The sequence below is a fragment of the Trichosurus vulpecula genome, chromosome 3 (assembly GCF_011100635.1).
Source record: "Trichosurus vulpecula isolate mTriVul1 chromosome 3, mTriVul1.pri, whole genome shotgun sequence".
In the NCBI taxonomy this organism is placed as follows: domain Eukaryota; kingdom Metazoa; phylum Chordata; class Mammalia; order Diprotodontia; family Phalangeridae; genus Trichosurus; species Trichosurus vulpecula.
Genome location: NC_050575.1, coordinates 12,090,434 through 12,117,072, shown reverse-complemented (window position 1 = coordinate 12,117,072; position 26,639 = coordinate 12,090,434). Strand labels below are relative to the sequence as shown.

Sequence of the window (26,639 nt, the reverse complement as noted above, 5' to 3'; positions counted from 1 at the left end):
TAATAGAACACAGTGTTTACAGCTGGAAGGGTCTTAGAATTAGAGAACACAATGTCACAGCTGGAAAGGGTCTTAGAATTATAGAGCACAATGTCACAGCTGGAAGGCTCCTTAGAATCATAGAACACAGTATGTCACAGCTGGATGGGCCTTAGAATCATAGAACATGGAACGTCAGAGCTAGTCAACTTTTTCTATAATAAATTTTTCCTGTTAGGGTGCCCTTTTCCACTCCCAAGCTCCTTCTTTCTCCTCACTTTTCATTGCCTGGGAACCATATTTCATAGTCACCTGATGCTAGAGAGGGAGCTGAACGTCACTGTGGCTAAAATATAGGGGCCAAGTAGACCCAGGGCAGATTAAAACCCTGAACAAAAAGTTGTAAGTGAACATTTTGTTTGGCTGGGCCTCACACTCAAGGAGAGATAGCAATTTGTCTCTGTCTCCCTAGAGCAAACTGTTTAGAGGCCTCTCAGTCTAATTTAAACACGTCTTCAGGAATCTCACCTCATTTGTTTCAATAGAGAAACATTTCAAAGCAATCCTGTTGTTAGAGAAAGCATCACTTTGTCTTCCTTTTCACCAAGACTGCCCAGTCCCTGACCCCAAGCCTAAATAGGTGACAGAGGAACATTATTCATCTCCGAGGAAGGGACTGTGGGTCAAGGAGCAGGTTAGAGAAATGGGGATTCATCAGAGACAGAAAAAAAAGCAAGGCATTAATTATAGATCTCAGATTAGATTGTTAGGTAAAATTATTTAAAAGGCATAATGGTAGAGTGAAAAACAGAAAATAATTTAGAACCACGAATGCTAATCGACTGCGTCACCTTAAGGAAACCACTTTGAGCATCTGGGCTTGAGCTTCCTCTTCTGTAAAATGAAGAAATCCACAGAAATGTGAGAACCACAGAGTCAGAAAGGACCTGAGTCCAAGCAGGGCCTGAACAGGAATCTAACCTACAACATGTCTAACAGCTGATTACCCAGCCCCTGTTTGAAAACCTTCCCATGGGGAGCAATTCATTCACTTTCCCATGAGGCGAGGCATCCCATTCCACCTGTGGGCAGCTCTGACTGTTAAGAAGCTTTTCTCTAACCCCCTCCCCTTTCCCTACCACCGTTTTTCCTAGTTCTGCTGTGTGGGTAAGTCTAATCCACATTCCCTGTCATAGCCATTTAAAGCCAATGATACTATCTCTCCTGTCTCCCTAGTCTTCTCTTCTCCAGGCTAACTGTCCTTAATTACCTCAACTAACTCTCAGATAGCATGGTTTCTAATTCGCTCACCCTCCTCACCACCATTTTTAAGAAATTTTGCAGTCGGTCAATGGTCTTCAGAAAAATGTCATATACTGCACCATAGGAGCAACTTCTATTCCATGTAGGTAAGCTCGTTTTTCCTTAAAAGGCAAAGGAATTATCCTTGAAACTATTGGTCCAGGGGATTAAACCTCTAACTACTGATCTAGATTCCTGGTCACTTAAGTATAAAAACCCAGGAGTTTGAGGAGTTGGGCATTCCTTAGCACTGAAACACAATTCTCACCAGGCACACTGGAGCAAAATGGAGGTGTGGGCAGCCATGCCCAACAGAACCAATGCTATAGCCTTGCTGACTATCCTTTCAGAACTTTTATTAAATGAACTTTGCTTTGTTAAATGTTTGATCATCTATAGAATGTCTCATTTTCTTCAAATCCAGAGGCTGAACCACTGGACTGGACTGATTTAGGCCCAGCCCAGAACACCTTGTCTTATATTTATCGTACACACACACACACATATATATATGCATATATACGTACACATATAAATCTGTCTGTATTATATTCTTCTAGTAATCTATAACCTTATCGAAGACAAGAACTCTATCTCTTTCACCATTGTCTCCCCAGAACTTAGCACAGTGGCTTCTTAATATTTGTGGACTGCCTTAGTTTTGTCAATTCTTTTGTGGATTTATATTTTCTCTTTCAAACTAGACTGTAAGTTCTTTGAGGATAAGGAATATTTTATATATATATACATATAATTATAAGTATTATAAATAATATATATTATGATATGTAATATATTACATAAATAATATTATAATATATAATATATATGTGTCTATGTATCTATTTATTCATCCATCTATCCATCCATCCGTGCATTGATCCATCAATCCATCCATCTATCTATCTATCCATCCACCCATCCACCCATCTATCTATCTATCTATCTATCTATCTATCTATCTATCTATCTATCTATCTATCTATCTATATTTCTCTGTATTTTCCCCAGTGCCTATTATGGGACTAAGACATAGTAGTGTGAGGAGGATTCCCCTACTGCAGCAGTGTAGTTGGACCCCATATTCCCTTCCAGCCCTCCAAGATTAGTAAGGGGGGATAACAGTAAAGACAAGGTTAAGGTGTTAAACTTAGTGCAAAAATGAATCTATGTCCTGTTATCTCCTTATAAAGGATGGGATTATCCATGAGGAGACAGAGGAGGCAGCGTTCCCATTTTGGGCTGAAGATGGGTCTCACCTCTGGCTGCCCTGGTAGATGGTCATGCACATGGAGGCTGGGAGCAGCTCTGCGGACCTTTACCAAAGGGCAGCAGTTATTGCTCCGTCATTTCAGTTATCTCCAACTCTTCATGACCCCATTTGGGGTTTTCTTGGCAGAGATACTAGAATGGTTTGTCATTTCCTTCTCCAGCTTATTTTACAGATGAGGAAACAGAGGCAAACAGGGTTAAGTGACTTGCCCAGGGTCACACATCTAGGAAGTGACTGTGGCTGAATTTGAACTCAGATCTTCCTGACTCCAGGCCCTGTGGTCCATCCACTATACCACCAATCTGCCTTTATTAGAGATTCTAACGTTAGGCCTAAAAAAGCCCCTTAAAACAGTAAAATGCAAGTTCCTTGAGGGCTAGGGCTCTTGTTTCTGTCTTTGCCTCCCCAGAGGGCACATATAAGAGGTACTTGGTTGAATATAGACTGTCAGAATTGTGAGGGCCCTTGGAATCCGTGAACACAAACTGTCAAGGCTAAGAGCCATCTGAGAATCAGACCATAACCTCCAGCCCCCTCAATTGCCAAAGGAGAAAGTGGAGGTGCAGAGAATGACTTTGCCCCAAATCACGGCCCAGGGAGTCATTAGCAGAGTTGAGACTAACCCTCGTTTCTGATTCCCAAGTCAGTGCTCTTCCTTACACACCCCCTGCTTCACATGTCCATGTAAGTGTTAGACTCTATAGAGAATACACGTAAAGTAAAAGACACAGGCATTCCCTTCCCTCAACATAAGATGGAGCTAAACTATGCAGCACAGACTCTAAATGCCAGAGGTCAGAGGAAAGTGAGATCGATTTATTTGTAGCAAGAAGGTGGTAGTGATGGTGGTGGTGAGATAATAACTCACATTCTTTATTTTTAAATTTTTAAATTAAAACTTTTTTTATAACTCACATTTCTACAGCACTTTATGATACAACAGCCCTATGAGGTAGGTTGTACAAGTATTATCCCCATTTTACAGGTGAAGAAACTAAGGCTCAAAAAAGGGGAACTGACTGTTTTCTAGGTCACACAGCTCATAAATGTCAATGTCAGGTCTTGAACCTAGGTCTTAAGCATCTACTATGTGTTAGGCACTGCGCTAAGAGCTTTATGAATATTATGTCATTCAACCCTCACAAGAACCCTGTGAGGTAGGTGCTGTTATGATCTTTATTTTACAGTTGAGGAAACCAAGGCAGACAGGGGTTAAGTGACTCGCCCAACGTCATGCCGCTAGTATCTGAGGTCAGATTGGAACTTGGGTCTTCCTGACTTCAGGCTTGGTGTTCTCTATTCACTGCCATTACTTGGCTGCCCCCATTCATTATACCTCAATGAATCAGTTTGTAAGTTGGATTTAACAGATGGATTTAAGGTGGGTTTCAGCAGGACGTCATCCATCCTTGTCTCCAATTCTTGGACCAAGGCCGGAAGGGAGGTAGCTGAGAAAAGGGACAGGATGTAGGGGATTAGGTCTTAAGAACAGAGCAAGATAGAAAAAGGCCTACTAAGCTGTGACTAATAAGAACAGATTGCTGAGGGAGAGGAATCAAATTCAGGTTAAGTCCCTTGGTGGGGGTGGGTTTCTCACAGACACTTCATATGGGAATTACAGGGTAGAGACCTTGTCTATGGCTTCAAATTCCATCACTAATGTCTACTGACAACTGAAAGCAAAAATAATGAAACCTGAGGGGCTTGTTTTTGTCTTGGAAAGGCCACAGCCTGAACTGGAGCCTTTAATGAAGAGGGTTTGAAATTTATTCTTTAATATTAGCCATGGTCTAACTTATTCTTCCCTCTTTTGTGTCGTCAGTCTGTGTTGCAGGACGGACTTCCTGCCCCCTCTAACCTCTGCTTTTTTTTCTTCCCCCTCCCATGAGGAATAGATTTGAGTCTTGTCATCACTTGCTTCACATACTTGAAAACTTCAAATTATCTATGACACTCAAGATGGTGATAATTAGATTTTTGTTAAACTATAGCCTGACATCACTGGTTTAGAAAAAGTGAATTTGTACCAACTTTGGAAGAAATCTAAAGTTAGTCACTAAAATAGAGGCAAGTCCAGTGGTGGGATTCAGCCGGCTCCCCCCGGTTCAGTAGAACCGGTACCTAATTTTAGGTTGAGTTCGGCAAACCGGTTGTTAGCAGGGGCGAAGCCTGCACTAGCCATGTCAGAGGTGCCTCTGCTTGGTTCTGTGGAGGACCAGTTGTTAATTCATTTGAATCCCACCATTGAGCAAGCCCTACTTTATGCAAGTCTTACATGAAAATCTGAATTTCTAAAATGGATATATACATACAGGGTGTCCCTAAAATCTGGACACATAGGAAATCTCATTAACATCTCATTAACCATTTCACCAAAGACTCTGCGTTGTTCAGCGACTTCTTTTTCTAGGGTATGCTAAAGGAGAAGGTGTCCTCCATGGAAATCACAGATGCGACCCACTTGCTTGGACGCAAGTCCAAGTGAATGGGCTGTAACTGACAGCAATGTAGGGTTACTGCATCGAGTTCACATGAATCTTGCAAAGTGCATCAACCTTTGCATCACAAATGATGGCAATGATACTGAAGAGGTTATTTGTTAATATTCCAATTAAATAAAATGTTGAAAATTTCATTCATCTCATTTCTTGAAAATATGCATTTTTGCCTGTGTGTCCAGACTTGAGGAACACCCTGTATGTGTATGTGCATATGCATGCCATATACATGTATCTGTACACGTATACATGTTCATGTATATATGTATACAGCTTTTAAAATTCATGTGTTCACATGTGTATATTTATATGCATATGTATATTGTATATGGATATGTTTGTGTCTGCATACATCTCCATATATGTGATATATCTCCACATATGTATATATCTATACCCATACATTCTAGTCAAATTGGAATACTCCACAGTCTCTGTCTTCTCTCTGCCCTTCCCCACTTCCAGGCCTTTGCCTACACCGTCCTCCACACCTGGAATGGATTCTGTACACACCTGTTTCTATCAGCTGGAGCTGCTCTGAGGTTCCTTCAAGGGCCAGACTCAATTGCTACCTTCTCTAAGAAGCCTCGCCTGAAACCCTCCCCCAGCACCTCAAGTGAGAAATCATCTCTCCTTTCTCAAATTCCCCTCAGCACTTGGCTCAGACTTCTCCTCTGCACATAGATCCCTATTCCTTGTTAGAGGCAGGTAGGTGACTCAGCAGTTACAAGGCTGGGCTGGGAGTAAAGAAGATCTGTGTTCAAATCCAGCTTCACACACTTACTAGCTGTGTGACCCTGGGCAAGTTAACCTGTTTGCCTCAGTTTTCCTCATCTGTAAAATGGGACAATTCTAGTACCTACATTACAGGTTTGAGAGGACCAAACGAGATGCCATTTGTGAGGCTCTCAGCGCAGTGCCTGGCACACATTAATAAATCCTTTTTCCCTTTTCCCTTCATCGTTATTTGTTTGTTTGTCCTCCCCATTGTAAAAATAAATTATAGTGCCTTAAAATTCACAAACAATGACAACCCTCTCAAGGGTATAAATCTCATTATCTCCCCTTTGCTGTTCAGCTCAGTCGTGTCTTCATGACCCACGTGGGGTTCTCTTGGCAGAGATACCAGAGCGGTTTGCCATTTCCTTCTCCAGCTCATCTTACAGATGGGGAAACTGAGGCAAACTGGGTTAAGTGACTTTCACCGCCCAGCTGCCCGATGCCCCTCCCTCCACCTCCACTTTAGTCTTGAGGGAATCAAGACGAAGAACAATGAAGTAATTTGCCAAGGGTCACACGGCTGATTACTATGGGAACCAGGACTGAACCTAGGTGGTCTGTTGTTGAACCAAAGCCTTTCCGCTCCCCCTGTGCCCCTTTAAATAATCAGATTGTTGGCTCCTTGAGAGGTGAACGTGTGCCTTTCTCTCTATCAGCAGTGCTTTGCACAGAGTAGGGGCTTAATGAATGTTTAACTGAGCTGAATATATAGAATGATAATGTCCTTTACAAAAGTTTAGGTGCTGGGGCAGCTAGGTGGCGGGGTGAGTAGTGCACTGGCCCTAGAGTCAGGAGAACCTGAGTTCAAATCTGACACTTGACACACTTACTAGCTGTGTGACCTTGGGCAAGTCACTTAACTCAATTACCCTGCTTTCCCCCCTCCAAAAAAAGAGGAAAAAAAAGTTTAGGGTACCACATTTGAGAAAAGACATTGACAGACTAGAGCGGAGGAAAGTGACCAAGATGAAAATGGTTCTGGCTCAATGAAGAGCCAGACGTTGAAGGATGTGAGGATGAGCTGGGGGAACCTCAAACGTCTAGTGTGAAAAAGAGAAAACTTAGGTGCAACATGACTGGGGCCTTTGGGTACATTAACAGATGCAACACGGAAGAGGGATCTAAGAGAGGCTTTATAGTGTAATGGGAGGAGCACTGAGTTGAGTTGAGTTTAGACCTTGGGCTTAGGTTCCCTCCTCTATAAAGTGATTAAACCTGAATAAATACATACAGGGAAGCTTAGAGACAACGTAGTTTAAAGGCGTTCATAGACTGATTTTAAGCTATATCGATGAGGGGGAAATTCCAAAAGAATGGAAAAGATCAGCAATGGTACCTTTATTTTTTTTAGAAGGCAACCCATAAGATATAACTGCCAACCCCAAACCTACTTTCCCCTCTCTACAAAATCTTTGTGAGAACTGTCAATGAATATATCAAGAGTATACCTGGGAACAAAAAGGAAAGGAAACAGGGAAGCTCTTGTGGATAATTCTGTAAAGCACTCACAATCATGCCATTAATTAAGAGGTACACGGACCACAGAAACCCACTTAACATTTAATTCGGTAGAGTAAAATGCTTCTTTAAAAAGATGTCTACTGTGCTTATGTTAAAATCATATATGAATGATGCGACCAGAGTGATTAGTTTTTTCAAGAATCCTTTGAGTATCAATCTTACGTAAGTCATAAAACAGGAAAACTGAAAGCTGAGGGAAAACCTAGCTTTAGAGGCACCTGATACAAAGGGAAGAACATTTGGTTTTGGAGTAAGTTTTGATTCCTGACTTTCTCATTAATGACCTGTGTGAACTCTCTCAACATCAGTTTTTGTACCTGTAAAATGAGGGGGTCGGACTAAATGGCTTCTGAGGGTCTTTCAGGATTTCTTAGTCCTGTGACCTTTCCCCATGTGCTGCGTAGCAAATACAGACTTGAGAATCATATTCCCCATGAAGCCCCTGCAGACCCTTATGACAAGGGCAGAGACTTCAAATTCCCACAAGATGCTACATGGCAGCAAGGAGATGTCACAGCAAGCAGCTGGAAGGAAGAGAAAGGGGAATAGAAGCACAAAGGGGGAATGACAAGGGTCCCTAAGTCCTAGAGCCGATCAAATATAGAGCCAAGGATTGACTAGATGAACAGGGACTGGTTGAGCTATGATATGGGTGAGTTAGGGACAGCTAGAAGGTGCAGTGGATAGAGTGCTAGCCCCAGAGTTAGGAGGACCTGAGTTCATATCCAGCCTCAGACACTTACTAGCTGTGTGACCCTGGGCAAGTCACTTAACCCTGTTTGCCTCAGTTTCCTCATCTGTAAAATGATCTGGAGAAGGAAATGGCAAACCATTTCAGTATCTTTGCCTAGAAAACCCCAAAAGGGGCCGCAAAGAGTCAGACATGACTGAAAACAACTAAACGTCAACAACATGGGTGAGTTAGCCATGTTGTGGAAACTTTCAAGGTCTGCCAGTGGCAGATAGAGACTGAAGAAAGCTGCAGAGTAAGAGTTATAAACAGTGGATTTCCCAGTCTTTGGGCTGAAGCTTCTTCCTCTGATCATACTAGGAAAGAAGAAGGACAATAGGAACGTACTTATCTGGGAAATAGTTCCTGAGAATGTTTTTTGTTTCCTTCTCTGTCCAATTAAATACTCTTGCTGCTTCTATAGTGTGGTTTTCCTAGGTTTCCATTAACATATTAACAACTAAATATTTAGACCCAAGTTGACGTTAGAGGTAACCATTTCTTACAGGAATGGGGGCTCAATGCACATGGGGTACATACCTCCCAAACATCAACTCGAGTCCAGAAAGCGCTAGTGTGAACTGGCACATGGGCTATACACATACTTGCTAAAACTGTTTGACAGTGATGGCAGATGTCTATGATGAGCAAAGAGATTTCTGATAGATGGTGATGTCCTCCAGATGGTTGTAGTTGTGAATGACATTATGCTGACCAAACTGAGCCTCAGAACACTGCTGGCCCTCCTCAGACCCAAAACAAGGGTCCCTTCAGACATCTCCTTGTCACATCTCCTGCCTCCTACTTGGCTCTCCAGCTCCCATACCAGAGCTCTGCGCTCTGCTTCATGAGAGTTTTCCATAACCAGCCCCACCCAGACCCACCACCCTCTGCCCCTGCTGATGCTCTCTGGAGTTCTTCATGCTATATAGCTGCCCACATATGCTTTCTCCAAATTCTCCACCTTCTACCTCTTATTTTGGGAATTGTGATCAAATCAACGCTACCATTATTGGAAAGGTCATACAGACTATTTGTTCTAGGATTCCATTCACCATTCCTATGATTTCCTGGTCCAAAGCACCCCTTCTTGGCCACCAGTACCTTATATACTGTTTTCCCTTATTCAACTATAAAGTCTTAGAGCTTTGGAAGTGTCTTTTCTTTTAGTCTTTAGAGCTCAACATAGTGCCTGGCACTAAAAAGCACTTCATGATTGTTTTTTAAAATTAATTTATTCACAAGGTTAGTTACCTACAAGAGGTACAATTTAAAAATATGTCACCTCTGTAAAAATATATGAACTTCTGTGGCCTTTATAGAGGTTGAACCAACACCTTTTATGGTTAGTAGCATCAAACATACCAAATGAACCAATTGTCTACTCAGGCTTCTCTCATATCAATCAGGTAAGAGGATAAGAGTGCCTTAGTTCATTCTTGGGAAATTCTCCCATGTCTGTCGCCAAAGCACATTTTTAGCAACAGTATTCTCTTGGTAATGCTATACGGCTATAAATCATGAAATACTACAACCTAATAAGAATCAGAATTGTAAGTTACCCAAAGGTCAATGGTGTGATAGATGGGTCTACAGTCAGGAACACCTGAGTTCAAATCTGGCCTCACAAATCAGCCATGTGACCCTGAGCAAGTCACTTAACCCTATTTGTCTCAGCTTCCTCATCTATCAAATGAGCTGGAGAAGGAAATGGCACACTACTCCAGGATCTTTGCCCAGAAAACCCCACATGGGGCCACAAAGAGTTGGATACAACTGAAAAGACTGAACAAAAGGTCGATGGAAAGATGTGTTCTGGGTGTAAGCCACATATTACTTGCACTCCAGAAACAACATTAAAGAATCATTAAAGATGCATAAAACATGGATAAATTGGAATCTGCACAAAAAGAGGGACTGCCCACACTGAGAAAATCCATCAAAATCTTTAAGTCAATGTCCTTCTATTAGATTTTATCCATCATTCTAGTCTGTTGACATTTTTTTTTTTTGGATCTTGACTCTACTGACCAACCAACATGTTAACTATCTGAGCTTTACGCCATCTGTAAATTTGATGAGTCTAGACTTCCATTCTTCAATGGATGCATGATTTTATTCATGTGGGAACTCCCTCCGATTGCGTAGACCACAACACATCCACAAATTAAGCTCAGAAAAAATTGCCCCAATACGTCATCCTCTTGACCTCTAGTTCATGGACTGTCCACCTATTATCTCACTACATGAATAACCTACCTCATTCTGCTGCTCATTCATTTCTTTCATGATAACTTTTATGTCACTTCCTGTGCACAAGTGATCGTCAGTGATGCTATATGACCTGCTTATACCATTATGATTTTCTTCTTTGCCCTTTGGGTTACCTGAAATTTATTCCCCAGAACTTGTGATGTTTCATGATTCTCAAATACCTGAAGACTATTGGTGCTAAAAAAGATGAGTTTTTAATATCATGGACAGCCTAGTATCGATAAAAGCATTATACAAGTTCCTAGATGAAATGTGTCAGACCCATCTTCACAGCCATACAATTGACTGAAAGCTATTGAGAACACAAGATCCCATCAGATTTACTGTATGTTTTATTTTTAAGTATTCAACTTGATAGCTTTAAAGTACTTCCTCCAAGAAAGTGACTCTAAGGACAGATGATGAGACAGACTCCTTCCTCTTTGCAGGGAGGTGAGGGACTATGAGTATAGAATATTGTATACACATTGGCAGACATAGTCAGTATATCAACTGGTTTGAATGAACTGGTTTTCCTTGTTACAAGGAGACCTTCAATGCTGATTGGGGTGGTGGCGCTAGAGTTTTATCTGGAAATACCTGATGTAAAAGCAAATGGTATCGATAAAACATTTTGGAAGAAAAATGAAGTTGTCTTCAATGTACATATCAAGACCATATAAGACTTCTTTATAGGATGACAGTAATAGTCGAGAGTGACAAGGGGGCCTTACATATATTGTTTCATTTAGTCCTCACAACAATCCAGTGAGACGGGTCCTACAAGTAGTATTATCTCTTTTTTGTAGACGAGGAAACTGGAACTCGGAAATATTAACTTAGCCATGGTCATGCACTACCAGTTACTTGGAAGGATGTGACTGAGTGGCCCACTAGCTCGATTGGCTAGAGTGTGCTGCTAACTGATGTCACCAAGATCATGAATTTAATTCTATATGCTTTATAAAACATAATTCTTTTTATTCTTGTGCTGTTTTTGTGGAAAGCATAGAGAGATAGAGACCGGACGATAGCACAAGTAGGTTGATTCTTAACTGGTTGAATAAATGGACTGAAAGAGTAGTCATTTGTGATTCAGTAATGCTTTGGCAGGAGGTCTCTGGTGAAGCACCCTGAAAATCTATGCCCACAGATATTATTTAAAATATTATTTGTGTTATTTAAATATTACTTAAAATGCTTTTCAATGACCTGAGCGAAGGCATAAATTTCATATCATTTGTGTCAAATTTGCATATGATGTAAAGCTCAGAAAGATGGCCAAAACACAAAAGACAAAAGCTTTTTTAAAAAATGACATGACAAAATACTGGGCTAACAAGATAAAAATTAATATGGATATATGTAAAATATATTGTTCCTATTCAAAAAATCAACTTCCTAAGCACATGATGGGAAAGGCATGGTTGTACAGCAGTTTGTCTGAAAAAGCTCTGAGGGTTTTAGTGGATTGCAAGCTGGTTTTGGGTTCGCAGCCTGACATAGCAGCTGAAAGAGCCCATGCAGTCTTAGGCTGCCTGGAGAAAAGCATAGCTGCTAGGAATAGACCAATACCTGGAGCATCCTGGTTAGTTTTGGGCATCATACTTTAGGAAGAATGTTGATTAGTAAGTTGGAACGTATTCAGAGGTGGGTGACTGGAAGGTGAAGGGCATTGAATTCATGCCAAATGGGACACCATTGAAGGAACTAAACATTGAAGGAATGTTTAGCCTAGAGGAGAAAGGACTTAGGGCAGACATGTTAGCTGTGTTCAGGTATTTGAAAGACTGTTATATGCATGGAAGATGGACTGAACTTGTTCTGCTTGGCCCCAGAGGGCAGATCTGGAAACAATTGGTAGAAATTTCACAGAAGCAAATTTCAGCTTGAAATAAGGAGAAGCTTCCTAAACCCTGGGAGTTCCCCCAAGAGTAGAATGGCCTGCCTTGGGATGTTGATGAGTTCTCTTTCATTGTAGACCTTCAAGCAAAGACTGAATAACCACCAGTCATGTATGTGATAAAAAGAATTCTTCAGGTATTGGTTGCATTAGGCAGTCCCCGAGGTACCTTCCAACTATTTCTAGGATTCTGTGACCCATATCTTCCTAATTTTACCTAATACCCCACAACAGAGGTGGAAGGGGCCTTAAAAATCATCTAATCCAATCTTCTCATTTTACAGATAAAAAAGCTGAGGCCCAGAGATGTTAGGTGACTTGATGGAGGTCACTTAGCTAGAAAGGGCAGAGTCAAGATTCAAACCGGGTACTATTATGCTTGGCCCTGCCTGCTAGCTGTGCCCTCATCCCATTCCACTGCTGTCAGAATTTTCCAAACCAGACCATTCTCAATGTGGTATAGAACAGGGACTCAATGTGGGGGTTCATAAACTCACAGGCAGATTTCATGGAGTCTGTGAAATCAGATGGGGAAAAATGCACCTTATTTCAATATATCTGGTTTTCTTTGTAATCTATTTCTTTTTTTTTTTTTTTTGCTCTTAAAAGCAATTTTGAAAAGGCTTCACTTGATTGCAAAGGGGTCTGTGACAGAAAAAAAAAAGGCTAAGAATTCTTGCTGTAGTAGAAAGAGTGTGGGGTTTGGAATCAGGAAGCCTGTGTCTAAATCCCACAGGCAACTCAGTTCTCCTTTTTGGGTGTCAGTCTCCTCATGTTAAAAAGAGAAGGTTGGACTGGATGCTCTTGGAAGGTCCCTTCTAGATTTAAAACCTTATGATCTGAAATGTTTATTCAGAAATGAGGTCATTTGCTGTAGCAAATTCTGTGCCTGGCAGTTTGGCTAAGACTTATGGGATGACGGCTGGCATGGCTCCTGGCTTTGTCCCGTGGGAGCGGGGGCAGCTGGTTCAGACTCTCCCTTGCAAAGCTCTAACTGTCCAGGGCATTCTTTTTTACTGTGCTCAAGAGCCTCCCTCCGGAGCCCTCTGGGCACGGCATCTTTGGGGTCTGCTTTTTCCTACGGCTCTTAACCTTATTGATTCAGAGCCAGCCCTGACTCACAATATCAACCACAACAAGCAACTCAGGAAATTTTATCATATTATCCAGTGGTGGAATAAATGATCGAGCTGTGGGGGGAAGGTGGAACTTGCTTGGAATGGCTACTGTTCTGGTTCTAAGGACCCTTCCAGCTCCAATATTCTACGTTTTAAGATTCTAAGTCATTTTTCAGTTCAAAGGCCACTTTTAATGTTCTAGGATATAAAGATTCCAGGTCCTACAACTTTAAAAGCAAAGCTTCTTAACTTGGGGTCCATAGAATTTTAAAAAATAATTTAATAAGCTATTTTGATATAATTGGTTTCATTTATAATCATATATATTGGATTTTTAAAACTTAATAATATTCTGAGGAGTCCCCAGGCTTCACCAAATTGCCAAAGGGGTCTATGACCCAAAGGAGGTTGAGGCCTTGTTTGAATGAATGATCAAGTGTCTATTAAGTGCCTGCTTTGTGCCAGGCACAGCCACAAAGCAGAGAAGATATAAATACAAAAATGAGTCAGTCTCTACCCTTAAGCATCTTCAATTCTAATGGGGAGATGGGACACAGATAGGAGAGCCTCGCTTTTGGTCTGGGAAATGGAACTACTGGGCAGTAGAATGGTGGGTCCTTTCCTATGGCAATGGTGCTCTAGGAGCCAACTCCCAAACCAAAAGTAAGATGTGGAAGGCTGAGGGCACGTGGGGAGTGGCAGAAAGGGTGTGGAATACCAACCAGCACTGGCTGCAAGATGCCCACGCTGGGTGTGTATACTGATCATTCCCACAGCCTGTGAGATAAGAAGGGCAAACATCATTCCCTCTATTTAAATAGTAGAGAGCAGGCCCAGAGAAAGAAAGTAACTTGGCCAAGACCACACAATTCTTCAAATTCCCATTCCAGGTCTCTTTCCATCAGCTCCTCTTGCATTCTCCCAGCAGGGATGATATAAAACACTTTGCTGATTACAAAGTACTTTCCCTCCCTCATAACCCTGAGAATTAGGGCGTACAAATATTATTGCTCCCATGTTATAGACTAGGAAACTGAGACCAGAGGCTAAGTAATTGGCCTGAAGACTTCCAGCAAATTAGTGGCAAATTAGAGCCCAAACTCGACAACACGGTTAGATGAGGTTTTCATTGTATCGTAAAGCCTCTGATAGTCCTTCCCACCCTGGAGTAAAGAGAAGTCTATGGCATGATCACAGGACTTTGAGCTGGAAGAGACATTAGAGATTATCTACCCCAACCTCCTTATTTGACAGATGAGGAAATTAAGATCCACAGGAGTGAAATGACTTCTCCAAAGTCACTCAGATCCACTGGGAAAATGCCCAGCAGAAACACAATTAAGTGGTTGCCTTTTCCCTGTGGTGCTTCACTCGGGGTGAGTCCTCAATAAATATTGAAGAGCTGCCTTCATGCCTCTTACTAAAGCCCAGTGCATTAGCCAGCTTTCCAACTAGCTCACTCAGAAAGCACTTCAAGTGGGAGCATGGATCTGTCTTGTAATTAATGATAATGAAGCGTTATATTATCAAGGTGCATTAGAGTGGCTAAGTACTATTCGTCAAAGGACCAGGTAATACAACTGTCCTTTCCAACAACCAGCTGGTCTGGGTAATACTTAGCTCATCATGCTGATGATTAGAGCAATCATTGCAGTTGGGGATTGGGGATGGGAGAAGGCAGATAATGCCTTCCCGAGGAAGGGAGGATAGGGTGCGAGCTGGAACCCAAGTGAGCATAGATCAAAGGTCAGGTGGAGAAGATACCAAGGTGTTGGGGATTTTGGAAATCCAAGGGGATAAGGCAGAATTAGGAATCAGGTACAAGAAAGTAAAATACAGAAAGAAAAGAAATGCAAAAGAATGCAGAAAAGAGATCCAAGCTGTGGAGAGTTAAGATTCAAGGTCAAGAAACAAGATGTGGGGACAGGGAGCGTGGGGGGCCACAAACTGACAGCTTGTCTAATATGTAGCAGGAGTGTCCCAAGAGGAGCTAAGTGAGCCCCTCCTGCCTCTCCTATCACCTTAAAAAGGCTTGAATTCCTCTTGTTCTGAATCTTCATTGCTGAAGCCTTTGTTTTGGCAGTGACCCAAGGGAACGGAATTCAGGGAAGAGTTCACAACCTTGGGAGTGAGGATAAGAATTCACATTTTCTTAATAGTGCTTTAAGGTTTGCAAAGTGTTTTCCTCTCAAAGCAGTTGACAGGCAGTACAAATCTGATCATCTCCATTTTATAGATGAGGAAAATGAAGCTCAGAGAGGTCAATTTATTTACTCATGGTCATGCAGCTAATAGATATTAGAACCAAGATTACAGCTCAGATCTTCTCCTGGCTCCTGATATACCAGTTTGCCCCTCCCTGCCCATTCCATTTCTGCATGCCCTGATCGTGAGAATACACCTCCTTTGGTTGAGCAAAAATCTTTCTTTCTGGAACTTTTTCTTATTGATCTTAGTCTTGTTTCCTGGAACAAGAGAACAATCCCTTCTACACACAATGACCCTTGAGAGCAGCATTGGTGCAGTAGACAGAGGACATACGGGACTGGGAAACAGAAGACCTGGGCTCTGGTTCAGGTCGTGTTAGGTATTCACTGGATAGTCCTAGACAAGTTACTTTGCCTTTCTGAATCTCGTAAGTGGAGTCTAGTTGGAACAGATCATCTCAAAATTTGCTTTCAGCTCTAAATTCTATGATCCTGTATTTGAAGATATGGCTCATGCTTGCCCTAAGTCTTTTCTTCTTCAGCGTAAACCTCCCCAGTTCCTTCCACTGATACTTCTGTGTCTTGGCCTCTAGCTCCCTCATTATCCTAGATGCTCAAATACAAGGTTGTAGGAGGTGGGCAGCATGATGTAGTATGGACGTGGGTGTCAGAGAGCCTGCATAGAGTAGCCTCGCTCTTCCGCTTGCTACCCATGTGACCTTTGGGCAAGACCTCTGACACACGCCATATTCCCATTTATTGCTTAGTCATTTTTAGTTGTGTCCGACTCCTTGTGACCCCATCTGGGTTTTTGTTTTGGCAAAGATACTGAAGTGGTTTGTTATTTTCTTCTCCAGCTCATTTTACAGATGAGGAAGCTGAGGCAAACAGGATTAAGTGACTTGCCCAGGGTCACATGGCTAGTAAGTGTCTGAGGCTAGATTTGAACTCAGGTTCTCCTGATTCCAGACCTGGGACTCTATCCACTGTACCACCCAGCTGCCCATCTTCCCATAGATGAGAGATTCTTACCCTGAGGCCCATGAACTTGTTTTTAGAAAACTATTTTGACAACTGTACTTCAATATAATTGGTTTACCATGTAATCCTGTGTATTTTGTCTTATGCCTTTAAAAACATTATTCTGAGAAAGGGATCATAGGCTTCACTAGACTGCCAAAGGGGTTCAAGACAACACAAAGTTTAAGAACTCTCGCCCTACAAAGAATTGGAAGTTGAGGGGATGCCCATCAATTAGGGAATGACTGAACAAATTAGGGTATACGATTTAATGGAATACTATTGTTCTATAAGAAATGATGAGCAGGCAGATTTCAGAAAAACCTGGAAAGATCTACATGAACTGATGCTGAGTGAAGCGAGCAGAACCGAGAGAACACTGTACACAGTAACAGCCGCATTGTGCGATGACTGGCTTTGATAGACTTAGGTCTTCTCAGAAGGGCAATGATCTAAGACAGTTCCAAGGGACTCATGATGGAAGATGCCATCCACATCCAGAAAAAGAACTATGGAGTCTGAGTGCAGATCAAAACAGACTATTTTCTCTTTTTTTGTTCGTTTCTTCTTTCTCTTGGTTTTCCCCTTTTGTTCTGATTCATCTTTCACAACATGACTAATGTGGAAATCTGTTTAATATGATTACACATGTATGGCCTATATCAGACTGCATGCCACCTTGGGGAGGGCAGAGGAGAGAGGGGGGGGGAAATTTTAGAACTCAAAACCTTATAGAAGTGAATGTTGAAAACTAAAAATTAATTAATCTAAGAAAAAGAACTCCTATCCTAGATGTGTAAGGGCTTACAGTATTATGCAAGGGCAGAATAGCTCCCTTCCTCCTCAGAAAAAGAATATCTAGGGTTGCTAAAGGCTCAGGGAACATTCCCTCCTTCGTCACTGTAGGTGTTACCTGCCCTTAGGACCCAGACAGTTCACAAGATCTTGGTCTTACGTTCTTCAACTATAAAATGGACTTGTTGAATTGCGTAGCCTCTAAGGTCACCCTAAATCTACCCTCCTCTAAAGATGAGCTTTGGTACCCCCGTCTCCCCACCTCACATTCTTCTCCCCTCAGTAGCTCTTTTTTTCTTCTCCCCATTCTGTCCTTTTCTCTCTCAGCTCTGCTCTGATTTAAACCAAATCACAGGGGAGGATTCCATAAGCTCGTACTCCCTAGGGCATATAGAGTACTGTTAACATTTTGGCTACCAATGCTCCCTTCCAGGGAGTTCTGCTTTTTAAGAGAAAACCGAAGCTTTACATAGCAGAAATATCCCTGGCTTGGGGAGATGTGGATTGGTCAGACTGTCAGTAACTCACTGTGTGGCTCGGGACCCCTTCTCCTCTCTGCACTTGTTTTCTCACTCATAAAAGTTAGACAATCTGCGAACAAGGCTCCATCCAGCTTTAAGATTCTGACTTCTGCTGTCTTTCTGAAACCATAATTTTCACTAAATAAAATAAGAAGAAGAAAGATAAGGCAATAATATGGAGAATTTCCTATGTTTGAACCCCATGGTTCTGCCATCTTCCAAATACAACCTCATTCAAAATTGACATCTGAGATCCACCAGTGAGAATCCAGACCGTTACAGATCACTAGATCTGTGATTACATTATAGATCACTAAACAGGGTGAGAAATCCATACTAGCTTCCTTCTCCCTTTGACTTTTTAGAACTGCTATTTGGTGCTGTCCTCAGGTAGACCCTTAGGGACTTAATTAAAGGATTTGTTCTGTGAAGTTTGGATTCAGTCAAAAGGCCACGCTTGAGGACGTAGAGGGCCACATGTGGCCTCCAGGCTTCAGGTTCCCCATTCCTGTGGCCTAAATCATAGGCGACAGTGAGGAAATACACCTTAGAACCTCCCACGTATCCAGATAAGATATTAGAGCCAGACTGAACCACCCCATCCTTCCAACTCTCCACCTTTCTCTCTCCCACAGAAGGGAAATCTTCCTGGCTAGGGAAAGAAGACCTTAAATAATTGATATGTTTTGCTTTCATCTACATGTAAGAATGACAGGAAATCTATGTAGCTGGTCCTGGTGGAGTGAAGCAGTCTGTCAATATTCCCTAACAAAAGAGACCAAAGGCAGCCTTCAGGGGTGGCTGGGATGCCATTCACCTATACGAGTGGAATGAGTGACATGAAATTAAAATCTCCTGTCAAGAATTTGACCAGCTTTCATCTCTGCAACAGATGTGGAATGAATGAGTACATTAGGCTAAAATGCCATCCAGTACCCAACATTTCTAGGGTGCTTTTAGGGCTTAAAGAGTATTTTCCTTACAACTATGCATTGTCTTCCCTTTACACAGAGATAACAGAGGCTGAGAGGTCGAGTGACCTCTTAATGAGGGGGTCACCGTTATTAAGTGTCACTAAGTCAAGTCACTTCAAACCAAGTGTTCTTTTCTTAACTCCCCCTCTACATTTCTAAGACATAAATGTTGAGAGAAAGCAGGGGAATAAAATATTAATCGTAACAATCAATAATTTATATTCGTGCAGCTCCTTATACTTACAAAGTGCTTTCATATCCATTATCACATTTACTCATCACAATAACCCTAGAAGTAGTTGTAGCCCCATTTTTGAGATAAGAAGCCTGAGGCTCAGACACAAAGAGACGTGCCCAATCATGCAACTAGAAAGTGGCAATGTGAGCAAATTCAGGTCATAGAATCACAGAATAGCAGAGCTGGAGGGAAGGCATTTCCTCACTGCACAGATGGGGAAACTGAGGCTCAAAGTAACTCAACCAAAATTACATGGTTAATAAGTGGCAGCACTTGGGACAGGTCAGAGCCTAGGTCTCTTGATTTCCAAGCTAGGGCTCTTTCCACTAAATTACACAACCTCACTGATGGAAAAAGACTGAGTCTAAGAGTCAAGAGACTTGGGCTTTAGTCCTGAATCTTTTCCTAATTATTTGTATGACCTTGGCAAGTCATTTTCCATCTCATGGCCTCAGTTTCTTTATCTTTAAAATTAAAATACAGGGATTGAACTAGTGTAGCAGTTCTCAAAGCATGGCCTGTGGAACCCCTGGGGGTCCCCAAAACCCTTTCAAGAAGTCTATGAAGTTGAAACTTTTTCTTTTCTTTATTTTTTATTTTTAGTTTACAACACTCAGTTCCACAAGTTTTTCAGTTCCAGATTTTCTCTCCCTCCCTCTCCTCCCCACCCAAGATGGCATGTAATCCGACATAGGTTATACATGTGCCTTCGCATCAAACTTATTTACATAATAGTCTAGTTGTAAAGAAGAATTATAACCAATAACCAATTACAACCAATCATGAGAAAGAAACTGTTTTTCTAACAGTATGAAGAGGCTTTAATTTCTAATGCAGTAAATATTAATAGATATAACCCACATGAACAAAAGCACTTGGGAGGGGTCCTCGATAATCTGTAAGAGTGTAAAGTGGTCCTGAGACCCAAAGTTTGATAACCGCTGGACTGGAGGATCTCTGAGCTCCCTTCGAGGTCCGATTTATTCTGCATTACCTCGTTTCTCATCAGGTTCTTTTTTCAGATCCTTTCCACTATTCAGAATCCAAGAGGCACCCAGATCGATGCACAATAACCCTTGGACCAACATTAAGAAAGGACCAAGGCAGAAAAAAATACCGAGTTAAAAAGACATTAGTATCTTACTAAGTTCCTTCTACATGCAAACATTTCAACTTATTAGAAGATTTGGAATGATAAATTACTGCGTCTTATGTGTTCATGTATGTGATTAAGCTGACAGAGAAGATACCGTTTAGCCACTGAATCTGAAGTCCTCATAGAATTGAATCATCCGAGAGCTGTCCATTTGCCTTTTAGTGGAAGGTTACCCATCCCATGGGTGTTTTTCCTCCTTTATATTAACTTAGTAGAATAAATGACAATCATAGAATGCCAGCGCTAGATGGAACCTTAGAATCATGGAACATAGACTGTCAGACCAGGAAGGGGCCTCAGAAGTCATCTAGTTCACCCATTTCATTTTGCAGGAGGAAACTGGGAGCCAGAGGTAACATGATCTACTCAGGGTCCCACAGCAAGTAGCAGAATTTGAATACGAATTGAGCTCAGGGTTCAGCCTACAACAACAGAAGGCTATTGTTTTAACGGAAAAGGATCCTGTTATTCAGTTGTGTCCTGCTTTTCATGACCCCGCCCCCTTACCAGGTTTTCTTGATAAAAATACCAAAGTGGTTTGCCATTTCGCACTTCACAGATAAGGAAACTGAGGCAAACAGGGTTAAGTGACTTGCCCAGGGTCACACAGCTAGTATCTGAGGACCAGATTTGGACTCAAGTCTTTCTGACTCCAGGCCCAGCACTTTAACCACTGAGCCACCTGGCTGTCTAATAAACTGCTAGGGGTAAGGAAAAGTGCCTTATTTCACTTTGTAGCCCATTCTGTGGCTAGCTCAGGGACATACACACAGCAGGCCCTTCGTAAACATATGTTCTCTACTGCTCATTTCCTTACAACTCTAGGATTCTACTATTTTGTGAATGTTGTCTTATGCTTACATTTCAAAGTGACCTTTCTATCTACACATGTTTCTTACTAGAAATGGAATGCTAGTTTCCTCATGACCCTAGTCGTGCTATTCCATCAAATCCAGCAAAACTCAGTGGCCTTGCCTCCTATTGGGTTTATACCTTTGACTTTACCTTTTTTTTTTCTGACAGACTAACAAGGCACTACATTTTTAAAGGCTTACAATAATTGGGTGAGACAATATCAAATGACCAGTATGACAGACAATCTTTTCTTATTTCACAGCCCCATGATGAAGAAAAGACCCCCTTTAACAATTAGATAATTCCAGAAACAAATTATGCTTCACATGATACAACCCTCCTGGGAACCAATTATTTTTTTCCTCCAGTGGAGTCCTTTGAAACACTAAGCATTAGACAACAAACTCTGAGACATGTATTTCCTTTGTAATCTTTCCCCCTTTAATAAAAATAAACAAATCTCTCTGTTTATAGGGTGTGTCTACAATAGAAACTAGTCTGAATTACAAAACCGTAGGACACCATATGTCCCAAAAGTCTTAGGGCAGTTTTAAGCTAGCTTAAACTGGTTTAAAACTGCCCCAAGGTTTTGGGGAGACTGTGTTAGAGTGAGAAGCGACCTTAGAAGTCCTTTGGTCCCCTCATTTTATGAGTTGGAAAACCAAGGCCCAGGAAGTGAGTTGCCCAGCACCATACAACCAGTTTGTGATGGGACCAGGAATAGCAGAGAGGACTCTTGGCTCCTAAGGCACTGTTCTTTCCTTTATACTACAGTGTTACCCAAAGGACACCCCACTGCCCTCTCCAGTCCCCCTGTTTGAACAGGACAGAGAAGCATGGGAGCTGCTAGACAGGGTATATGATGCTGCCCACACTTGATATCCATTTCATTATTCATATCAGATGGAGGCTAAATATTGTCCAGGACTCCTGAAATATCCCTCTCAACATAGCGCTTATTAGCAAGAGCCCAGACTACCAAAGCCCTGAGCCAAGTCAACTGCAAAAAAAGCCAAGAGAGTTTTCTGCTTTGCTAGGTCAGCTCGATGAGAGATAAAGCCGGAAAGGGCCTGTCTGAACAATTTCTCATTCTTAATACAATTATACTGATCAATTCCTAGAGTGAGAGCAGGCTGCCTCTCTGCAGTGCCCATGAGACTGGTGTGGTTGGGTTTGTTTTTTGTAGTCGTTCTGGGGCTTAACAGAAGCAACCTGTCTCTGTCACTCTGTATCTTACAGCTGTACTAAGTGTATCTACTGTAAGTTCTAAAAGAAGGATGCTGGCAGGGCAAACACCCTATAAAGTGTTCCCGAGGTGAGCATGGTTCCTTAGGAACTGCCTCCCCGCTTGAATGATTCAGGGGTGTTTGGACTTTAAAAAGGGAACACTTGGGGAGGAAACAATAGCTGTCTTTGAGCATTTGAAGGGATGTCCCAGGGTAGAAGGATCTAATTTATTCTTGTCCCCAGAAGACAGAATTAGGACCAAAGCAGGGATGTTATGGGAGACAGATTCCAGCTCAAAATAAAGACAATTTTCCTAACAATCAAAATGTCTAAAAATGGACAGAGATGCCTTGAGAGGTAATGAACTTCTCACCCCTGGAGGTATATAATCAGAGGCTGAATGACGCTTGTCCTCTGATGGTACCTTTCAGTGCCTTCCAGTCCTTTTCAGGGCTTTCTATGACATTACACAAGTGCTTTCCTCTTTGTCATTGTGAGAAAGGGTGTAAAGTGGAAAGGACACTGGACTTGCAGTCAGAAAACCTGGGTTCAAGTCTTGGCTCCGACACTTTCTAGTCACCTGACCTTGAGAGAGGAATACCTCTCTGAGAGTTTCCTCATCTGTAAAAACGTGATAATACTTAAACTAAGGGTCAACATGATATATTAGCTAGAGGAATTAGCCTCAGTGTTGGGAAGACCGGGCTTTGGGACCCACCCATGACACATACTGGCTGAGACTCCTGGCCATTCACTTAAACCTCTCGGTGCCCCAGGCAACTCTCTAAGACTAAATCAGGGATTCCTAACTTTTTCTGTGTCGTGAACCCCTTTGATAGTCTGGTGGACTCTATGGATCCTTTCTCAGAAAAAAAAAATGTCTTTAAATGTATGAAAAATAATACAGAGGATTACAAAGGAAATCAATTATATTGAAACAAAGAAGTAATATTTTCCCACCAAGTTCATGGAACCCCTGAAAACTGATCACCCCTAGGAGTTTGTGGACCCCAGATAAAGAACTCCTTTACAACGCAATGAGGAAAAGGTAGAAATGTGCATCAGTAGAGGGAATTTCACTACTGGGAGTTCCCTATATTGATGAAATCATAGGTCCAGTAAAAAAAAAAAAGTACTTAAACTGGAGGAAGTGGTCTATAAATCTTCAAGTTTCCTAATAAGAATTTATAGTCTATTTCAGATAATATACAAGGCACACAGTCCATTTCTTACGTGTAAAGATAAACTAGATAATTGAAGTTATCTGGAATAATTCAGGCAAGAAGCAAACACAAATAATAAATCCACCCCAAGTTTGTCTCATTTACCTGAGCATTTCAGGCAGAAGTTGGGGGGTGGGGGTGCGGCTGGAATGTTTCTAATACTGCCCTCAGTTCTCTACTCCCCTTTGAACGTGTAGACATAGTCTCAAAATAGAGTACCCACTCAGCTAGCAGTGGGGCAGAGGTTTAAATCAAAGCTTCCTTCGATGACAGTTTGGAGGCTCTGAGAAGGAGTCACCATCCCAAATATGAGAGCGGTGTTTGCTCAGGAGGTCTCTCCCAGCCTCCTGGATGAAACAACCCCCTTCTGACCCCAATCAGACCCACCAAGAACCCAGCCCGTCTCCCTCAGTGAACAGGTTCCAACAGCTTCTTCCGGCTCGCCGTTGACAGCACCCGGGCCTGAATTGTGCCCAGACAAACTGTAACCCCTCCCCACCACAAAAAAGAAATAACCTTTGCAAGATCCATGCTACCCCCTGCTCCCGTTTGCTTTCTGGGACACCTTGGTCCCCCTTCAGTTCACTTCCCAGACCCCCTGAGCCAGCCTGGGTGTTCGACTTTGCAACCTGAGCCCGGGAAGGCCTGGGGGCCACGGGGTAAATATAAACCTGGCACTCACCCACAGGGAGCCCTTCATAGTCTGACATCATGCAAAAAGTTGTCTCGGGCAGGACCCAGCTGGAGAGGGAAGAAATCACGGGAAAAATCCGGCTGCAGGCAACTTCTCCAGTGAGTAAAGTGTGGGGGGAAAGGCTGAATATCTCCAGCTGCCCTGGCCACAAATATCCCCGCCCAGGGAGTTCAAGCAACAATTCCCATCTGCCTTCTCATTATGGGATGGAAAGATAAGAATGCGCTTTTGTGCCAAAAGAGCAGGCTATTGGTGGATAAGCCGGTTGTCCTCCCTCCCCTTCTGTTTCCTCTTTAATGTCACAGGGGCGCATTACTCAGAGAGAAGGGCCACCCCTTAGAATGGAAAAAGACTCTAAAGGAGCACCCATGTCCTTTAAAGGAGAGAGGAGACTGTGGGGGGGGGGGAGTGCACCCCGCAGAGATCCAAGTTCCCTAACAAATCTGAAGTGCTCTGAAAGATCTGGGCCATCTCTGCTGAAATCACACAGGTATTCCTACCATTAGCAATATCAGTAACTCACATGTCCATAATGCTCAAACTTGACCTCGTGTTGTTTTTTTTTTTTTTCACAAGAGTCCTGTGAGACGCTGGAAAGACAAATTCTCATTCATAGGCGATCACAGGACTTAGAGCTCCCAGGAACTTGAGAGATTATCTTAAACTAACCCCTACACTGTAGACATTAGGAAACTGAGATCCAAGAGAAAAGCGGAAATCTCAAGGTTATACTCATGCATTCTTTGCCCTTCATTCTTGAACGTGGCCATGACATCAGGAAGGTGATGCCATGACTTGGGAGTGAATTGGATTTAAGTGATGCAGGGCTGTGCAAAGTCACTAGCCTCACTCTCTCCTCCAGAGACATCTGGGTCCAGGGCAAGCTATCAGGATGACTGGAAATGGCCCCGCCTCTCCCCCTCACCCCCCATCAAATTGTTTTCATAAGACTTCAGAATCTTGATGCGATGTATAGAGTGCTGGTCCTGGAGTCAGGAGGACCTGAGTTCAAATATGACCTCAAACACTTACTGTGTGAACCTGGGCAAGCCACTTAACCTGTTTGCCTCAGTTTCCTCATCTGGGAAGTGATCTGGAGAAGGAAATGAAAAACCACTCCAGTATCTTTGCCAAGAAAACCCCACATGGGGTCACGAACAATTAGACATGACTACACCACCCCCACCCCCACCCCCACTCCCACCACTGCAACAGAATTTTGGGTTGGGGCAAGAGCTTATAAGTCATGTGACCTAACTCAGCCCTCACAAGGAATCCCCTCTACACACCTGCAAACCCCATTAAGACATCCTACTTATGGACAGTACTGCCTGTGGGGAAATTTACCTTATAATATGGAGTGAGTCAAAAGCATTTGCTGATCTTGATTTCTTAGGATCAGAGATTTAGAGCTAGAAGGGACCTTGGAGGTTATCTAGTTCCATTTTACAGATGAGGATACTGATATCCATCCAGGGATGTTAAGTGCCTTGCCCCAGAGCAGAGGGTGAGATTTCAACCCCTGACCTAGGGCCAGTGTTCCTCCTGTCACACCAATGTCTTTATTTCGAATGTTGACTGCCTTTCCTTATGGCTGGTGTGGTCATGAGCCTTGGTGCCTCCCAGAGAATGGGTTTCACTGATGCTAACCATGCTGACTGGCTCAGAAATCTGTGAGATGGACTTTGTGGAAGAAACTGACCTTTTTTGTCCTTTTGTTTTTACAAAGAACTAGATCAGACTGTGATCCTGAGGTGGATGGGGTGGGAGTGGGGGTGGGGAGGCATGGAATTGCCAAGAGCTGTTTGTTAATGGCTGCCAGTGGTCCTACTTCTAACCTCTGGGGCCAATCAGAAAAAAACAAGACTAACCCTTCTTCTACATGTCAGTCATTCAGGTCCTTGAAGACTGCTCCCACATCTCCCCTAAGTCTTCTCTTCTCTAGGCCGAATATCCTGTGCAGCCGATCTTCATGTGATATTGCCTCCAATGGTCTTAGCATTTTGCTTGGCCTTCTTCTGGATGTGTCCGTGTCCTCTATAAGGCGTGTCTCACACGGCTGAACACAGGACTCCAGAACCAGTCTAGCCAGGACGGATTAGAGGAACGCTCTTCTTCCCTCATCCTGGGCACTTTTAACGCAGCCCAAGTTTTCATACATAATTACTTTTCTGGCTGCCACTATTGGCGCTTATTGATCTGACAGTCTTTCACATCCCCAGTCTTTCACAAAAATTCTCATCTAGTTTCTTGTAAAGGTAGTGTTTTTGAATCGAAGTAGAACTGTATATTTATTCCTATTAAATTTCATCTCTTAAATGTGGCTCACTGTTCTAACATGATCTTTTTGAAATCTGATTTTGTCATATTCG

The 26,639-nt window shown here is 42.4% G+C and overlaps 1 protein-coding gene across 2 annotated transcripts in view; it reads right to left on the bottom strand.

The window, feature by feature from the left end:
* Positions 1-24,459, bottom strand: part of EML1 (EMAP like 1) — a 312,714-nt gene extending 288,255 nt beyond the window's left edge. The window contains exon 1 of one of the 2 annotated variants that reach the window (XM_036750598.1): positions 24,256-24,459. In XM_036750598.1, coding sequence (XP_036606493.1) covers positions 24,256-24,286 — 31 coding nt within the window. In that variant the 5' untranslated portion in view covers positions 24,287-24,459. The remainder of the gene's footprint in view (positions 1-24,255) is intronic. The other variant, XM_036750594.1, reaches the window with a different exon arrangement.
* Between the last annotated feature and the right edge of the window lie 2,180 nt (positions 24,460-26,639).